Raw genomic sequence first — 17,631 nt, forward strand, 5'->3', positions numbered from 1 at the left:
TTAAATGGTAAAAAAAAATTGCAGCATGCTGCTGTGCAGAGGGACTTGTGCATGAATCACAAAAGGTTGGTTTGCAGATGCAGCAAGCTATCAAGGAGGCAAACGTAATTTTGGTCTTTGTGTTGGGCATGTGGCCAAGTGGTTAAGGCGTCGTCTAGTTATCTCAAGGTCGCTAGTTCGAGCCTCAGCTGTGACAGCATGTTTGTGCCCTTGAGCAAGGCACATAATCACACATTGCTCTAGTCTGTGCAAGGAGTGGCGCCCCACACAGACTTCCAATCTGCGCCTCGTAAGGCATGAAAATGCCCGGCGCAGGCCTCTCATGGTCTGAGTCGATGTTCCCTCATTGCTAGAGGGATTAAATTTAAGAGCAGGGAGGTTATGCTGCAACTGTACAGGGTACCGGTGAGGCCACACCTGGGTACTGTGTACAGTTCTGGTCTCCTTACTTGAGGAAGGATGTACTGGCTTTTGAGGTGGCACAAAGGAGGTTCACCAGGTTGATTCCAGAGATGAGGGGGCTAGGCTATGAGGAGATTGAGTCACATGGGACCGTACTCGCTGGAATTCGGAAGAATGAGAGGAGATCTTATAGAAACATATAAAATTATAAAAGGGATAGGTAAGATAGAGGCAGAAAAGTTGTTTCCACTGGTAGGTGAGTCTAGAACTAGAGGACATAGTCTCAAGATTTTCTGAGGTAATCTCAAATAAGATTGACAAGGGAGAGGCTGTGGATGTTGTGTATTTGGATTTTCAAAAGGCCTTCAATAAGAGGCTGCTTAATAAGATGAGAGCCCATGGAATTACAGGAATGATATTGAAATGGGTGGAGCATTGGCTGATAGGCAGAAAGCAAAGGGTGGGAATAAAGGGATCCTATTCTGATTGGTTGCCAGTTACCAGTGGTGTTCCGCAGGGGTTGGTGTTGGGGCCGCTTCTTTTTACAACGTATATCAATGATTTAGATTATGGATTAAATGGCTTTGTGGCTAAATTTGCGGATGACACCAAGATAGGTGGAGGAGCAGGAAGTGTTGAAGAAACGGCAATGTTGCAGAGAGACTTGGTCAGTTTAGGAGAGTGGGCAAAGAAATGGCAGATGAGATACAATGTTGAGAAATGTACAGTTGTACATTTTGGAAGAAGAATTAATTGGGCAGATTATTATTTAGATGGGGAGAAAATTCAAAAATCGTAAGTGCAAAGGGACTTGGAGATTCTCGTGCAGGATACCCTAAAGGTTAACCACCAGGTTGGATCGGCAGTAAGGAAAGCGAATACTATGTTGGCATTCATTTCAAAAGGAATAGTGTAAAAGAGTAAGGAGGTGTTGATGAGGCTCTATGGGGCACTGGTGAGACCTCATTTGGAATACTGTGTGCAGTTTTGGGCCCCCTATCTTAGAAGGGATGTACTGATGTTGGAGAGAGTTCAGAGAAGATTTATGAGAATGATTCCTGGAATGCAGGGTCTAACATATGAGGAGCGATTGTCGGCTCTTGGACTGTATTCATTAGAGTATAGAAGAATGAGAGGGGATCTCATAGAAGTATTTTGAATGTTGAAAGGGTTGGATGGAGTAGATGTGGAAAGGCTATTTCCCTTGGTGGGTGAGTCCAGGACAAGAGGCCACAGTCTTAGAATTAGAGGGTACCTATTTACAACAGAGATGAGGAGAATTTTTTTTAGCCAGAGGGTCGTGGATTTATGGAATTCATTGCCACATACAGCTGTGGAGGCCCGATCATTGAGGGTGTTTAAGGAGATTGATAGGTATCTAATGAGCCAGGGTATCAAGGGATATGGGGAAAAAGCCGGAAATTGGAACTAGATGGGAGAATAGTTTAGCTCATGGTGGAGTGGCAGAGCAGACTCTATAGGCCGAATGGCCTACTTCTGCTCCTTTGTCTTGTGATCTTGTGAAGATTCCAGGGGAGTAAATTTAGGATGGAGATGAGGAGGAACTGCTTTTCCCAAAGAGTGGTAAATCTGTGGAATTCTCTGCCCAATGAAGCTGTGGAGTCTACCTCAGTAAATATATTTAAGACAAGGTTGGATACATTTTTGTATAGCAGGGGAATTAAGGGTTATGGGGAAAAGGCAGGTAGATGGAGATGAGTCCATGATCAGATCAGCCATGATCTTATGTAACGGCAGAGCAAGCTCGGCGGGCCAGATGCCCCACTCCTATTTATTATGTTATGTTCTCTATAAAATCAGCTGGTAGGTTGCTGCAAGCAGCTTAAAGAACATTGCACAGGTCTTCTGCAGATCTTGGCTGTTTCAGAAAAGCTTAGTCAGCACATCTTGAAACTCCTGTCGCTGCAAAACTTCTGTTTGGGCGAGACCTTGCTGATGTAGGATGACCACCTTGTGCCTTGCTCTATACTCACTCATGCAGTGGTGGAAGATTAGATGATTTGAAGGTTAAACTATCACATCTGCCACAAACTCACCTTTCAGTTTGTTTTTCCTTTGTCTAGTCTGATTCCTTCTACACTTGTTTCTGTTTCAGTTAATCAGTTTAGTTTATTCAACTAATTAATCATTAGCATGTTTGTTATCTTTGTTTCATCATGCTCTATACTTACAAAGTAATGAAGTTTTTATTTGAAAAGAGGTCTATACTACTTTCTTTAACGAAATACAAAAAAATCTCAAACAAATTTTTTGGGAAAATGAATGTTTGGAAATCTAAAATTTGCTCTTTCTACTGAGATGCTAATGCAGAAGACAAAATAAGCATCTAAAACAAAATGTATATAAAAATCCAGGGAGCCCAAGATTTTTGCACACTGTACTTATCTAGCATTTTAGGACACATATGTCCACCACAGTTAAGAACAAGGTAAAATCTCTCTGCACAGTGTCATTCTATGAAATGAAATATTAAAGCAATAATTACACTGTAAATAATTATACACACCCATCTCTCTCTCACCTGTTCATAATAAATCTTGCTTGGCGCTTCTGCTTGATTTCCTCAACTGTCTTCATTGCTTTAACTGTTGAACAGAGTTTTATCATTAATTAAACTAAAACCATTTTTCTACAATGACCCAAAATGAGGGCAACAAAAATCTGCAAGATTCGAAAAAGTAGTGCTCAAAAGCAACCTGCAAGAGATAAGCAAGACTCCAAAAGACTATCCAATGTTTACTGAAAGATGTACAGAGACTAATTCTTAAATACATTAAAGTTCAGGCTAATACACTTGTCAAATGGCCACAAAAATGTAACCCAATAACTTCAAACCCAAACTGAAATTTTATTTAAGAACACTTTTATGAATTATATCAGGATTTTTATTTCACTCCACAAATCCAAACTTTTGGTATTGTCTCAGGGTATGTGTTGGTTTGAGAGCTTTGGGCAAATCATCCAAACAAAATTAAGTATTACATGATGATGCTTCTCTGAACCAAATCCAATATGGAACAAAGAATCAGACATATAATCTCCATTTTAGCTATTTACACCAGAACCTTAAGACATAAAATGATCATCTTAGTACTCTAGATAATCAGTTCATGTTTCTTTGCTGCCTCAATATGCTCTGTTGCTACCATTGACAAGACACAAGGCGTATCATGAATGTTAAACCTAGCAGCAATTTTCCATGAGATTTTAGATCATTTTAACAAGTCATCTTAAAAATCTTAGTACAGGTCAACCTTCACTAATCTGACTACCTGTAATCCAGTTCCTTGGGTAATCCGGCACTGATTTCAAATTTTCCGCACAACTGTAATTTCAAATTTCCCGGGGCCACCGTACCAATCTGCTGAGTAGTGTTTTGGTTGCGCTAGATCTGTTCACTTGTTGACGTGCTCTTGTAAGCATAGACAGGCAATTCCTGCTTGTTTTCCTGCATTTATTAATATCATTTGTGTGAGGCGCGGCCGCCCGGCACCCTTCAGCGGCGGGGGAGCTGGCATGCGCTGGGCTGGTCCGCCTTCTCGCACACGTGCCAACAGTCGCACACTGCCCTCCAGCGTCACCCAGCCAGCACTCCATTCTTTTCTGCCTACGACCTTAGATCAGACGTGGCGACCCATTGAATTTAGGCATATTACTAAGCAGAGGAAAAGAAACTAACGAGGATTCCCTCAGTAACTGCGAGTGAAGAGGGAAGTTAATTCCTGTACATTTACCTGTACCCTTTATTTTATCTGTGCCTGTACAGTATATTACTTCATTAAAATTTCACCTGCTACTCATGTAATATTTCTGTTTCATTATTATCTAACTTGCACTGATTTACATGACATTTTAAAAGTATGATGAGGCCGTTAGCTATTGCTTATTGTGATTTTTCTGTAATTCGGCATTTTCCCTAATCTGGCACTCCTCAGGTCCCAATGGTGCCTGATTAGTGAAGGTCAATCTGTATTAAAATAAACAGTTAACTGATGTGCTCAGCCCAACAGTAAATGTACTGCAAGCACTACCTCGCGCCAAGCACAATGACATTTTTTGCACAATACTGCCAATTCTATTCTCAGCCTGCAAAGACTAATTTCTCTTTAAAATGCAAAGTGAATTCATGTCAGCTCCTTTGCTTGCCCATGATTTACAATTCAAACAGAACCCAAAGCATACTTCCTCAGCTATTCACATTCCTCTAAAATACTTGAAAGCAGAACAGTATCTATGCCACATATAACAACATTTCAGCCAGCACTTTAGAGTTTGTTAAAGGTCTGTAGGAATGCAAATCTTCAGCACAAATCCGAAGTGATCCTATTCTTCACATCAGGCATACAGAATCCTATCAAATGTTGCTGCACTCTTTCTTCACATTAAGACCATCACTAATTTAAAATGGATCTGAAACATCAGAAAGCATTCCCACTAGTCAATTATTTAACAGTTAAGAAGTCTGCCTCACTTTCTCTCCAGACTTGTTTCATTGCTTTCTTTATATCAGAGAGCTTAAAAAATAGATTCTGTGCCAGTGCAACCTAAATAGCCAGGGAAGCACTATATAGATGTTGAAAAACGTAATTAAATTCATCAAGATTGCAAACATACATTTGTGGTGCACTGCAAGAACAGCTTACCTGACATAGACCACAGTTCTCTCTGGTACTTGACTGGCACATTCCTACGTTTTTCAAATTCAAATGAATTATCCTATAAATAAAAGATCAGGTGTCAAGAGCATCAAATTATAATGAATACCATGTAAATGAAGACAAGAATAACTTCTTACATACCACTGTCAATTCCTTGCCAGCTGACTTGCGGAAGGCCTTTGTCCACCTGACCTTTCTTGGGTTACGCTTCTTCTTAAAATTCTTATGACATTTTGATCTGCAGAATCTGAAAACCTAGAAGATGTTTCAATGATTATTTGTGTATTTCATGTGACGCTGACGTAACAAAAATTACAAACAAATTTTCCACCTCCTTCCCCCAAGTGAAAATCTGCCTTCCCTCCAACACCCAAATACCAGCCAGGTTCCTGATGAAAGGAGAGTTAAAGGGAAATACTGCATTTCCATACGCTGAATAGGATGGTGCCATTGAAGTGAAGGAAGTATTGACTGTGCTGCCACCCACCCCCACCCTCATTTTCCTCATTCAGGCTTTCCCCGGTGAGCACAGCACACTCTACTGCAGTGATAAAGTAACCACTTTGACCTGTAGCCGTTACTTCCACAGCCATGCTGAGTGTTGAGGATATAGACCCAAAGACTACAAAGAATTATGATTCATGATGTGCAGATTGAATGAGAAACTACAGGTGATGAAGCTCACAGGATTGGGAGATGTCATCAAAACAATCAAAGTGAGTAACTAGAGTGTAATTTGCAGAGAGCTTATTACTGTCATGAAATACCTAGAAATAACCTGGTTTGCATGGCCACCCAGATAAGACTTCGCACTCGGATAAAACCTGGAATTTCAGCTCTTCCCCTCTCTACAAACGCTGCCTGCCATGAACTTCTGGTTTTACTTCAGAATTCCAGCATCAACTGTTTTATTTTTAGTATCTAATTTGCAATGACTAGGAAGTGAAGGTATATCAGGATTCGATGGTCATAACTGAAAAGAAGGTGACCAGAAGATGCATAATGTCAGACTGGCAATGGAAATTAGGAGGATATAAACTGGTAAAGAAAGAGAAGTCAACTCAAAGAAAAAACAAATCCACAGGGGAAGATAAAACTAGAATATTGAGTCTCAGAACAAACCTGATCTCGGTAGAAAATAGAATCTGGCTGAGAGGATACTACTAGGTTGAAAAGATGGGAATAAGGTAGAAGAGTACTCAGGTAAGACCCAAAATGTCGTTTTTAGTTTTTGAAAAGAGATACTGAATTAGGAAGGTTACCTTAATCTGAAAATTTAAAAATTAAGAACTTTAATAGCCAAAGAAACAAAAGGGGAAGTATTACATTTCATCAGCTCTAGACTATATTTTGGGTTATCAAAGTTATACAGCATGGAAATAAACCCTTCAGCCTAAGACCAAATCCATGCTGACCATCAAGTAATGGGAATCCCATTTCCCAGTACTGGGTTCATTGAGTTCTATACCTTAGGATTCAAGTATTTGTTCAGATACTTTTCAAATGCAGTGCAAGTCTGCCTCCAACACCTTCTCAGACAGTACATTTCAAATTGCAACCACCCTGTGTGAAAAACTAAATTAATCACATCACCTCTAACCCCTCACCTTAAACCTATGCCCTCTAGTTTTTGGTTGCCCTTACCTGAGAATAAGATTAGGTGTGTCCACCTATCTATTCTCATGATTTTACACACCTCTCTCTCTCTCCTGCTTTCCAAGGATTAAAGCACCAGCCTACCCAACTTCTCTCTATAACTCAGGTCCTCGAATCCTGGCAGCATCCTCACAAATGTTCTCTGCACTCTTTCCAATTTGATGACAACTCTCCTTTAACAGGGCAATTCAATCTCAAATACGGGCACACCAATGCCCTATACAACTGCAACGTACACCAATACCCTCACCCATGATCTGAACCAAACAAGTGGCAAAAATGCCAGCAATTGGATCCTAAGATAACTATCATCTTTCCTCAGCCAGCTACAAGTCACCTGAAAGCATTCCAACTGATGATCAATGGTGCACGATTCACCCCTGAGCACCTGTTGCTGTCAGAATTTATTTCACTGTAGTCTTACAGAAACTTTGAGCTATTAACAAAACCTCAGATATCCCACAGAGACAAAAAAAAGTGATAAGCAGACAGTTAATTGAAGACCTTGCACCGAAATTATCTAGCTTCAATTCCTGCAAGTGGATGTTTAATTTCATCTGGACAATACCATCTCCTTCACAAGTTAAAACAAGAGAAACAAACTGTTCACCACCCATCCAATTGTAGTCCACTTCCCGCTAACACAGCAGGAGTTGCGGACACATCGCTGCTGATGTCAATGGTTTGCCAAACTCAGTATTCAGTTACTTCAGCCAGAAAAAGGAAAAAATGGTGGAGAAACATAACCCTTCACCACAGGCAGGGCAACACATTAAAATAGAACCCAACCACACTCTAAGCACATTGGGCTGCTTTCTTGATCTCAGTGGGGATTGCTAAAGAATTAAATTAAAAAACCTTCTGCCTAATAAATTACAGGCACATGCCTCCCCACTATCGATAACATCCACAACAGACACCGCTTCAAGAAGGTAAAATCCAAAGACCCTCTGCCATCTTCTCACATCTAACATTATGCAGGAGACACAGAGACGCCTTAAGTCCCACACTACAAAATTCAAGAATGGCTCCTACCCTTCGTCTATCAGCTCTTCAATCAATTGGTGCCCCCCAATCACTAGTTTAGCAACAGTATGACCACTTCGATTACTTAGCACCAAAATGTACTCATTTTTGTTGTTTAAGCTGCATTTCTTCTTGTAAAAATTGCGTATGGTTTATGTTTTTCCTTGTGAATGGTGCTCATATGCTATGTGCTTGTGATAGTAGTTGCATTGATATACTTGTGCACATAGGAAGGGTGGGGTTACCCAAAACTTGCAAAACTCAACAATATAGTCCTGCTTAAACCTGAAACATAGCTGCTGCCTGACTTTCTCAGAATTTGATTTCAGAGGTCTTAACCTGGTATTTTAACACATTAAGCTTAATTTGCTTCACAAAGTTCTTTTAAATACTTTGACATACTTTTAACATTGTATCAGGTCACACTGCAATGGGTCAAGTGGTAATTGTGCTACTAAACTGATTGAGTCTGGAAACTCCAATACTTAATCCTAACTGTCTTGCGCTAGCTTGGTAGATGAACATGTTTCGATAAATTTCAGCTTTCCCAACTGGAGTGGGACTAAGCAGGATCTCTTGCATGGATTGGATCCATAGAATTAGATCATTAACAGCATTAGCAGCAGACCAATCAGTTCCAAGAGAGAGCGAGCTTCGCACAGGTCAGAGACAAGAGTTTTAAAAAGGTGTGTTCCGTGGGGCTCAGCGCATTAGAATAGGGGGTATGACTGCAAGGCCAGTTTTCTGTTCTGGGCGTCAGACATGGGATGTCCAGGAGACTTCCAGCCTCCCCAGTGGCCAATCTGCACCAGCTGCATCGAGCCGCATGCAGCTCCTCAGAGGACGAGTTAGGGGACTGGAGATGCAGCTCAATGACCTTCAGCTTGTTAGGAATAGTGAGGATGTGACAGACAGGAGCTACAGGCAGGTAGTCACCCCGGGACCACAGGAGACAGATAAGTGGGTGACTGTCAGAAGAGAGGGTGTCAGGTAGTAGAGAGCACCCCTGTGGCTGGCCCCCTTAACAATAAGTACTCCATTTTGAGCACCATTGGGGGAAATGACCTACCTGGGTGGCCCTGCCTCTGGCACTGAGTCTGGCCCTGTGGCTCAGGAGGGTAGGGAACAGAAAAGGATGGCAGCGGTAATAGTGAATTCTATAGTTACAGGGACAGATAGGCAATTCTGTGGGTGCGAAAAAGTAACAAGGGTAGTAGTTTGCCTCCCAGGTGCCAAGGTTCGTGATGTTTCTGACCTCATCCACAACATCCTGAATTGAGAGGGTGAGCAACCGGAGGTCGTGGTACATATCGGTACCAACGACATTAGTAGAAAAAAGGTGGAGGTCCTGAAAGCAGAATACAGGGAGTTAGGAAGGCAGCTGAGAAGCAAGACCTTAAAGGTAGTTATCTCGGGATTGCTGGCTGTGCCATGCGACAGTGAGTATAGGAATAAAATGAGGTGGAGGATAAATGCGTGGCTGAAGGATTGGACCATGGGGCAGGGATTCTGAATTTTGGATCATTGGGATCTCTTCTGGGGCAGGTGTGACCTGTACAAAAAGGACGGATTGCACTTGAATCCGATGGGGACCAATATCCTGGCAGGGAGGTTTGCTAATGCTATTGGGGAGGGTTTAACGCAAACACGAAGAATTCTGCAGATGCTGGAAATTCGAGCAACACACATCAAAGTTGCTGGTGAACGCAGCAGGCCAGGCAGCATCTCTAGGAAGAGGTACAATCGACGTTTCAGGCCGAGACCCTTCGTCAGGACTCCGGCCTGAAACGTCAACTGTACCTCTTCCTAGAGATGCTGCCTGGCCTGTTGCATTCACCAGCAACTTTGATGTGGGGAGGGTTTAAACTAGATTTGCAGGGGGTGGGAACCCAAGTGAAGAGGCAGAGGATGGAGAGTTAGAGACAGCTTGTAGGGAGTTTGTGAGGAAGGATAGGCAGATAGAGCAAAGATGCACTCAGACTGATGGTTTGAGATCTGTCTATTTTAATGCAAGGAGTATTAACTTGAGCTTGGATCAATACGTGAACTATGACATTGTGGCCAATACAGAAACTTGGATGTCTCAGGAGCAGGAATGGCTGCTGAATGTGCCAGGCTTTAGATGCTTCAAATGGAACAGAGGGAGAAGCAAAAGAGCTGGGGGCATGGTATTGCTAATTAGGGATAGTGTCACGGCTGCAGAAAAGGAGGAAGTCATGGAGGGATGGTCTACTGAGTCAGTGTGGGTGTAAGTCAGAAACAGGAAAGGGGCAATAACTCTACTAGGTATTTTTTTATAGACCCCCCCCCCCCAACAGTAATAGGGATATCGAGGAGCAGACTAGGAGACAAATTCTGGAATGGAACAATAATAAGGGTTGTTGTGATGGGAGATTTTAACTTTCCTAATATTGACTGGCATCTCCTTAGAGAAAGGGGTTTAGATGGGGTGGAGTTTGTTAGGTGTGTTCAAGAAGGTTTCCTGACACAATATATAGATAAGCCAACTAGATAAGAGGCTGTACTTGATCTGGTATTGGGAAATGAACCTGGTCAGGAGTCAGATCTCTCAGTAGGACAGCATTTTGGAGGTAGTGACCACAACTCTATCTCATTCACCATAGCGCTGGAGGGGGATAGGAACAAACAATTTGGGAAAACATTTAATTGGGGTAGGGGGAATATGATGCTATTAGGCAGGAACTTGGGCGCATGAATTGGGAGCAGATGTTCTCAGGGAAGTGCATGTCAGAAATGTTGCAAATGTTCAGGGAACACTTGTATGGAGTTCTGAATAAGTATGTTCCATGGTGACAGGGAAAGAACGATAAGGTTAAAGAACCATGGTGTACAAAGAATGTAGAAAATCTAGCTAAGAAGAAAAGCTTACAAAAGGTTCAAGAAACTAGGTACTGTTAGAGCTCCAGAAAATTACATGGTTGCTAGGAAGGAGCTTAAGAATGGAATTAGGAGAGGCAGAAGGGGCCATGAGAAGGCTTTGGTGGGCAGGATTAGGGAAAACCCTAAGGCATTCTACAAGTATGTGAAGAGCAAGGGGATGAGCCGTGTGAGAATAGGACCAATCAGGTGCGATAGTGGAAACCTGTGCATGGAATCGGAGGAGGTAGTGGAGGTACTTGATGAATACTTTGCTTCAGTATTCACCAGTGAAAAGGACTTTGATAATTGTGGGGATGACTTACAGCGGACTGAAACGCTTGAGCATATAGACATTAAAAAAGACGATGTGCTGGAGTTTTTGAGAAGCATTAAGTTAGATAAGTCAACGGGACCGGCTACTGTGAAAAGTGAAGGATGAAATTGCTGAGCCTCTTGCGATGATCTTTGCATCATCAACGGGGACGGGAGAAGTACCAGAGGATTGAAGGGTTGCAAATGTTGTTCCCTTGTTCAAGGGAGTAGAGATAACCGAGGAAATTATAGACTAGTGAGTCTGACTTTAGTGGCGGGCAAGTTGTTGGAGATCCTGAGAGGCAGGATTTATGACTATTTGGAGAGAAACAGTCTGATTAGGGACTCACCGCACCTTGTCCCCATTCCAACCTCACTCCTTCGGAACGCTCTGCTCTCCACTCCCTCCACACTAATCCTAACCTTATTATTAAACCTGCTGATAAGGGGAGTGCTGTTGTAGTCTGGCGTACTGACCTCTACCTTGCCGAGGCACAGCGACAACTCGCGGATACCTCCTCTTATTTACCCCACGATCGTGACCCCACTAAGGAGCACCAGGCCATTGTCTCCCACACTATCACCAACTTCATCCGCTCAGGGGATCTCCCATCCACTGCTACCAACCTTATAGTTCCCACACCCCGCACTTCCCGTTTCTACCTCCTACCCAAGATCCACAAACCTGCCTGTCCTGGCCAACCTATTGTCTCAGCTTGCTCCTGCCCCACCGAACTCGTTTCTGCATACCTCGACACTGTTTTATCACCCCTTGTTCAATCCCTTCCGACCTATGTTCGTGACACTTCTCACGCTCTTAAACTTTTCGATGATTTTAAGTTCCCTGGCCCCCACCGCTTTATTTTCACCATGGATGTCCAGCCCTTATATACTTCCATCCCCCATCAGGAGGGTCTCAAAGCTCTACGCTTCTTTTTGGATTCCAGACCTAATCAGTTCCCCTCTACCACCACTCTGCTCCGTCTAGCGGAATTAGTCCTTACTCTTAATAATTTCTCCTTTTGCTCCTCCCATTTCCTCCAAACTAAAGGTGTAGCTATGGGCACCCGTATGGGTCCTAGCTATGCCTGCCTTTTTGTTGGGTTTGTGGAACAATCTATCTTCCGTGCCTATTCTGGTATCTGTCCCCCACTTTTCCTTTGCTACATCGACGACTGCATTGGCGCTGCTTCCTGCACGCATGCAGAACTCGTTGACTTTATTAACTTTGCCTCCAACTTTCACCCTGCCCTCAAGTTTACCTGGTCCATTTCCGACACCTCCCTCCCCTTTCTAGATCTTTCTGTCTCTGTCTCTGGAGACAGCTTATCCACTGATGTCTACTATAAGCCTACTGACTCTCACAGCTATCTGGACTATTCCTCTTCTCACCCTGTCTCTTGCAAAAACGCCATCCCCTTCTCGCAATTCCTCCGTCTCCGCCGCATCTGCTCTCAGGATGAGGCTTTTCATTCTAGGACGAGGGGGATGTCTTCATTTTTTAAAGAAAGGGGCTTCCCTTCCTCCACTATCAACTCTGCTCTTAAACGCATCTCCCCCATTTCACCTACATCTGCTCTCACTCCATCCTCCCACCACCCCACTAGGAATAGGGTTCCCCTGGTCCTCACCTACCACCCCACCAGCCTCCGGGTCCAACATATTATTCTCCGTAACTTCCGCCACCTCCAACGGGATCCCACCACTAAGCACATCTTTCCCTCCCCGCCTCTCTCTGCATTCCGCAGGGATCGCTCCCTACACAACTCCCTTGTCCGTTCGTCCCCCCCATCCCTCCCCACTGATCTCCTTCCTGGCACTTATCCGTGTAAGCGGAACAAGTGCTACACATGCCCTTACACTTCCTCCCTTACCACCATTCAGGGCCCCAAACAGTCCTTCCAGGTGAGGCATCACTTCACCTGTGAGTCGACTGGGGTGATATACTGTGTCCGGTGCTCCTGATGTGGCCTTTTATATATTGGTGAGACCCGACGCAGACTGGGAGACCGCTTTGCTGAACATCTACGCTCTGTCCGCCAGAGAAAGCAGGATCTCCCAGTGGCCACACATTTTAATTCCACATCCCATTCTCATTCTGACATGTCTATCCACGGCCTCCTCTACTGTAAAGATGAAGCCACACTCAGGTTGGAGGAACACCACCTTATATTCCGTCTGGGTAGCCTCCAACCTGATGGCATGAACATTGACTTCTCTAACTTCCGCTAAGGCCCCACCTCCCCCTCGTACCCCATCTGTTACTCATTTTTATGCACACATTCTTTCTCTCACTCTCCTTTTTCTCCCTCTGTCCCTCTGAATATACCTCTTGCCCATCCTCTGGGTCACCCCCCCCCCCGTCCCGTCTTTCTTCCCGGACCTCCTGTCCCATGATCCTCTCGTATCCCCTTTTGCCTATCACCTGTCCAGCTCTTGGCTCTATCCCTCCCCCTCCTGTCTTCTCCTATCATTTTGCATCTCCCCCTCCCCCTCCAGCTTTCAAATCCCTTACTCACTCTTCCTTCAGTTAGTCTTGACGAAGGGTCTCGGCCTGAAACGTCGACTGCGCCTCTTCCTATAGATGCTGCTTGGCCTGCTGCGTTCACCAGCAACTTTGATGTATGTTGCCTGATTAGGGATAGTCAGTATGGCTTTGTCAAGGGCAGGTCATGCCTTACAAGCCTGATTGAATTCTTTGAGGATACAACAAAACAAATTGATGAAGATAGAGCAGTGTATATGGATTTCAATAAGGCATTTGATAAGGTTCCCCATGCAAGGCTCCTTCAGAAGTTAAGGAGGCATGGAACCCAAGGAGACCTTGCTTTGTGGATCCGGAATTGACTCGCCCACAGAAGGCTAAGGGTAGTTGTAAATGGTTCATATTCTACAAAATCAGTGACCAGCGGTGTTCCGCAGGGATCTGTTCTGAGAACGTTCCTCTTTGGATTTTTATAAATGACCTGAATGAAGAAGTAGAAGGGTGGGTTAGTAAGTTGGCTGATGACACAATGGTTGGGGGTGTTGTGGATAGTCTGGAGGTTTGTCAGAGGTTACAGTGGGACATCGATAGGATGCAGAACTGGGCTGAGAAGTATGAAGTGGTTCTTTTTGGCAGGTCAAATTTGAAGTCAGAATATAATATTAATGGTAAGACTCTTGGCAGTGTGGAGGATCTGAGATATTTTGGGGTCTGTATCCATAGGACACTCAAAGCTGCTGTGCAGGTTGACAACGTTGTTAAGAAGGCATATGGTGTGCTGGCATTCATTAACCATGGGATTGAGTTCAAGAGCCCAGAGGGAATGTTACAGCTATATAAGACCTTGGTCAGACCCCACTTGGAGTACTGTGTTCAGTTCTGCTCACCTCACTACAGGAAGGATGTGGATACTATGGAGAGAGTGCAGAGCAGATTTACAAGGATGTTACCTGGACTGAGGGCGTACTTTATGAGAACAGGTTGAGTGAACTTGGCCTTTTCTCCTTGGAGCAACGGAGGATGAGAAATGACCTGATAGAAGTGTATAAGATGATGAAAGGCATTGATCATGTTGATAGCCAAAGGCTTTTTCTCAGAGCTGAAATGGCTAACACGAGGGGGCAAAGTTTTAAGGTGCTTGGAAATAGGTACCGAGGCAATGTCAGGGTTAAGTTTTTTTTACGCAGAGAGTGGCAGGTGCGAGGAATGCACTGCCGGTGGCGGCAGAACCGGATACAATAGGGTCTTTTAAGACAGGGGTCCCCAACCTTTTTTGCACTGCGGACCGGTTTAATATTGACAATACTCTTGCGGACTGGCCAACCCCGGGGGAGGGGGGGAGGTAGGGTTGCCAACAGACAAGAGTAGCAGTCAAATACGTTGTGTATACCCCGAGAAAGACTACAATGACCATGAAGACATGCGTGGGCACCTGTGTGCACATGCGTGTACGTGCCGATTTTTTCTACAAATCGTTTTTGGCGATTCTGTTCGGGGGGTGTTAATCACGACTGGAATATCGGTGATAAGTGGCTAATACACTCAATTTCATTTCTAAAAGGGTTTATCTAACAAATTTAATATTAAACACAGCACATATTTTCCTCACATGAATATAGTCATAAGTCAATTTCAGGGGAGTTTGAAATAAGTGTTGAAGGAACTTCCAGTAGAAGTGGTAGAGGTAGGTTCGATATTATCATTTAAAGAAAAATTTGGATAGGTATTTGGACAGGAAAGGAATGGAGGGTTATGGGCTGAGTGCAGGTCGGTGGGACTAGATGAGAGTAGCGTTCGGCACGGACTAGAAGGGCAGAGATGGCCTGTTTCTGTACTGTGATTGTTATATGGTTATATAAGTCACTTATAAGTCAATATCATAACACTTTAAGTAACGTCCGGATATTAAACACACAGCACATATTTTCCCCTATGAACATATAAAATCATTGCAACACACCAATATCGCTGAATCAGTGGGAGCCCTGGACTTGTTTCCTGCAACAACACGGCGATGGGAGACAGCGATACTCAAAGGGGGTTCCTTACGTCCACTCTGTTCCGCAAATTTAGTTTTCGTTGCATTCATTGCAGATATGTTGGAAAGAGAAGCAACGTTTTCAGTGCTTTCGTGGCTATCTCAGGATATTTAGCCTTGACTTTGATCTGGAATGCTGGCAGAGGTGTTATATCAAACATACTTCTCAGCCACCATCATTTGCAGAGGAGTTAATCTCCTTCCCATGCTGACACGGATGACACGCGGGTAATGACCTCACGTGCATTCAAGCGCAACAGTGGGCATGACAGGGAATGAGGAAAGGTTCCGCTGACTCATATCGCCAAATCATATCGTTTCCTCGCGGCCTGGTAGCACATGCTTTGCGGCCCGGTACCAGTCCACGGCCCGGTGGTTGGGGGCCGCTGTTTCAAGAGACTCTCTGATAGGTACATGTGTTCTATTAACAATAAAGGAACTACATCATCATAGAATTGGAATATTACTATCTCATGTACAGAGATATAGTGAAAACATTGTTTTGCAAGCCAATCATACATATCACTTCAAAACACATGTCCAACAAGGCAGTACAAAGGGAAAACAATAACAAAAAACTGTGTATGAATGTTGCAGTTACAGAAAAAGTGTAGTCAAAATTGACATTTAGGTCACAACAACGTGGACGGAGAGTCCTCAGGTTGAATTCATAATCTCTGCTCAACTGTTTATATGCTTTGCCAATGTAGTGAGGGAAAATCATTGAGTTCTTGAGTTCCTGCTGAACTTTCTACCCAGTAACTTCAACACAAAATAGATGTAGCCAGGATCAGTTTAATCACCACCCAGGGTTAACTGAGCAAGATATATGGGTAGTCCATTTCTATTAACCTTGGCTCCACAGACCAATTTCTCACTCGTGTTTTATTGGAGGTTTGGACATTGCACAGTCACACAAAAGAGCCTATTCTCTTTTCAAATAGATGCACGTGTGCCAAGTTACTCATGACCCACGTGACTGTCAGGGCACTTTACAGGTGGTCTCCATCAAAGAGCAATAAACTACAGAAAAATCTCTTTACACTCTGCACGTTTGCCTTAGTATAGGAGACTGTTGAAATATTTTACCAATGGATGGTTCTGATACTGGGAAACATTTTTCCTATCTACTCCCATTAACACTTTGGGATCGCCTGTGGGTTCATCTCCTTTAGTAGCAAATACCGTAACACTGCTCAGTAAGAGAATCCCCAGGAGACATTCTTTGTGAAGGTTGCTTTTCGTCTCCGAATCCAATCTAAAGGGGCAACACACAGTGTATACCCATTAAATACAAAGACTAAGGCGCTGTATTTTTACACGTAGTTTCACACAGGGGCAGACTATGGCGAAGTCCGGTCCACGCAGTGTTAATAGTCACAAAGCCATACAAACTCTGGACACACAGAACGTGCCCCCGCCACATCCATCCATGTCCAACCCCAGTGACCCGGCACCAGCCCCTGCCCAAAACCGGTGACCCTGCATCCCGACCCTCCTAAACTCAGTAACACGGCCATCGGCCCAAAACCGGGCCGAAGCCTGTCGGCTGAGGTAACGGATCGGGCTGTGTGGAAACTAGCCAGCGTTGCCGGTGCAGTGCGGTGCGGGCCCCGCCTCACCTTGCTGTCGTTGCGGACGAACATGACGCCGTGGCCCGGATACACGGGCGCCGAACAGAAATAGCACTTCTCGATCCTCATTTTGCCACACGCCCGCAAGGTAGCGGCGTTACACTTCCGGCACTGATGTCACTTCCGACTTGGACACGCTCCTCCAGCACCACCAACAGGCCGGAGATCCACAGCGCATTTCCACAGTTGCGACGCCCGGACTCGGCTGCCCCTTGCCGCTCGGGACGGGGGGGCAGCGTCCCCTGTCGTGTGGGAAGGCGCAGTTCACCGGGTGTGTATCTGCAACCACCCAAAGTTTTGGTTCCCCTTTCTTAAAAAGCATACACTGACATTGGAGGCAGACCAAAAGCAATTCACCACATTTATTCCGGAGATGAGAGTATTGCCAATTGAGATTCTCCAGTCATGCTGGAATCGAATTTCATGGATTGACCATTTAGTCCAGAACTGCTGCACCTAAAATAAACCCAGGTCAGGCAGCATCTGTGAACACAGTTGGCACTTCAGGTGAATGAATCT

The 17,631-nt window shown here is 44.2% G+C and overlaps 1 protein-coding gene across 1 annotated transcript in view; it reads right to left on the minus strand.

The window, feature by feature from the left end:
- The window catches only part of rsl24d1 (ribosomal L24 domain containing 1), a 29,332-nt gene extending 12,087 nt beyond the window's left edge, over positions 1-17,245 (minus strand). Inside the window, exons 1-4 of the mRNA XM_063066500.1 lie at positions 17,101-17,245; positions 5,223-5,336; positions 5,067-5,139; positions 2,945-3,008 (exon numbers count right to left, since the gene is read on the minus strand). Of these exons, the coding sequence (XP_062922570.1) occupies positions 2,945-3,008; positions 5,067-5,139; positions 5,223-5,336; positions 17,101-17,181 (332 nt within the window). The 5' untranslated portion in view covers positions 17,182-17,245. The remainder of the gene's footprint in view (positions 1-2,944; positions 3,009-5,066; positions 5,140-5,222; positions 5,337-17,100) is intronic.
- Between the last annotated feature and the right edge of the window lie 386 nt (positions 17,246-17,631).

This window comes from Mobula hypostoma, chromosome 13, assembly GCF_963921235.1.
Source record: "Mobula hypostoma chromosome 13, sMobHyp1.1, whole genome shotgun sequence".
In the NCBI taxonomy this organism is placed as follows: Eukaryota; Metazoa; Chordata; class Chondrichthyes; order Myliobatiformes; family Myliobatidae; genus Mobula; species Mobula hypostoma.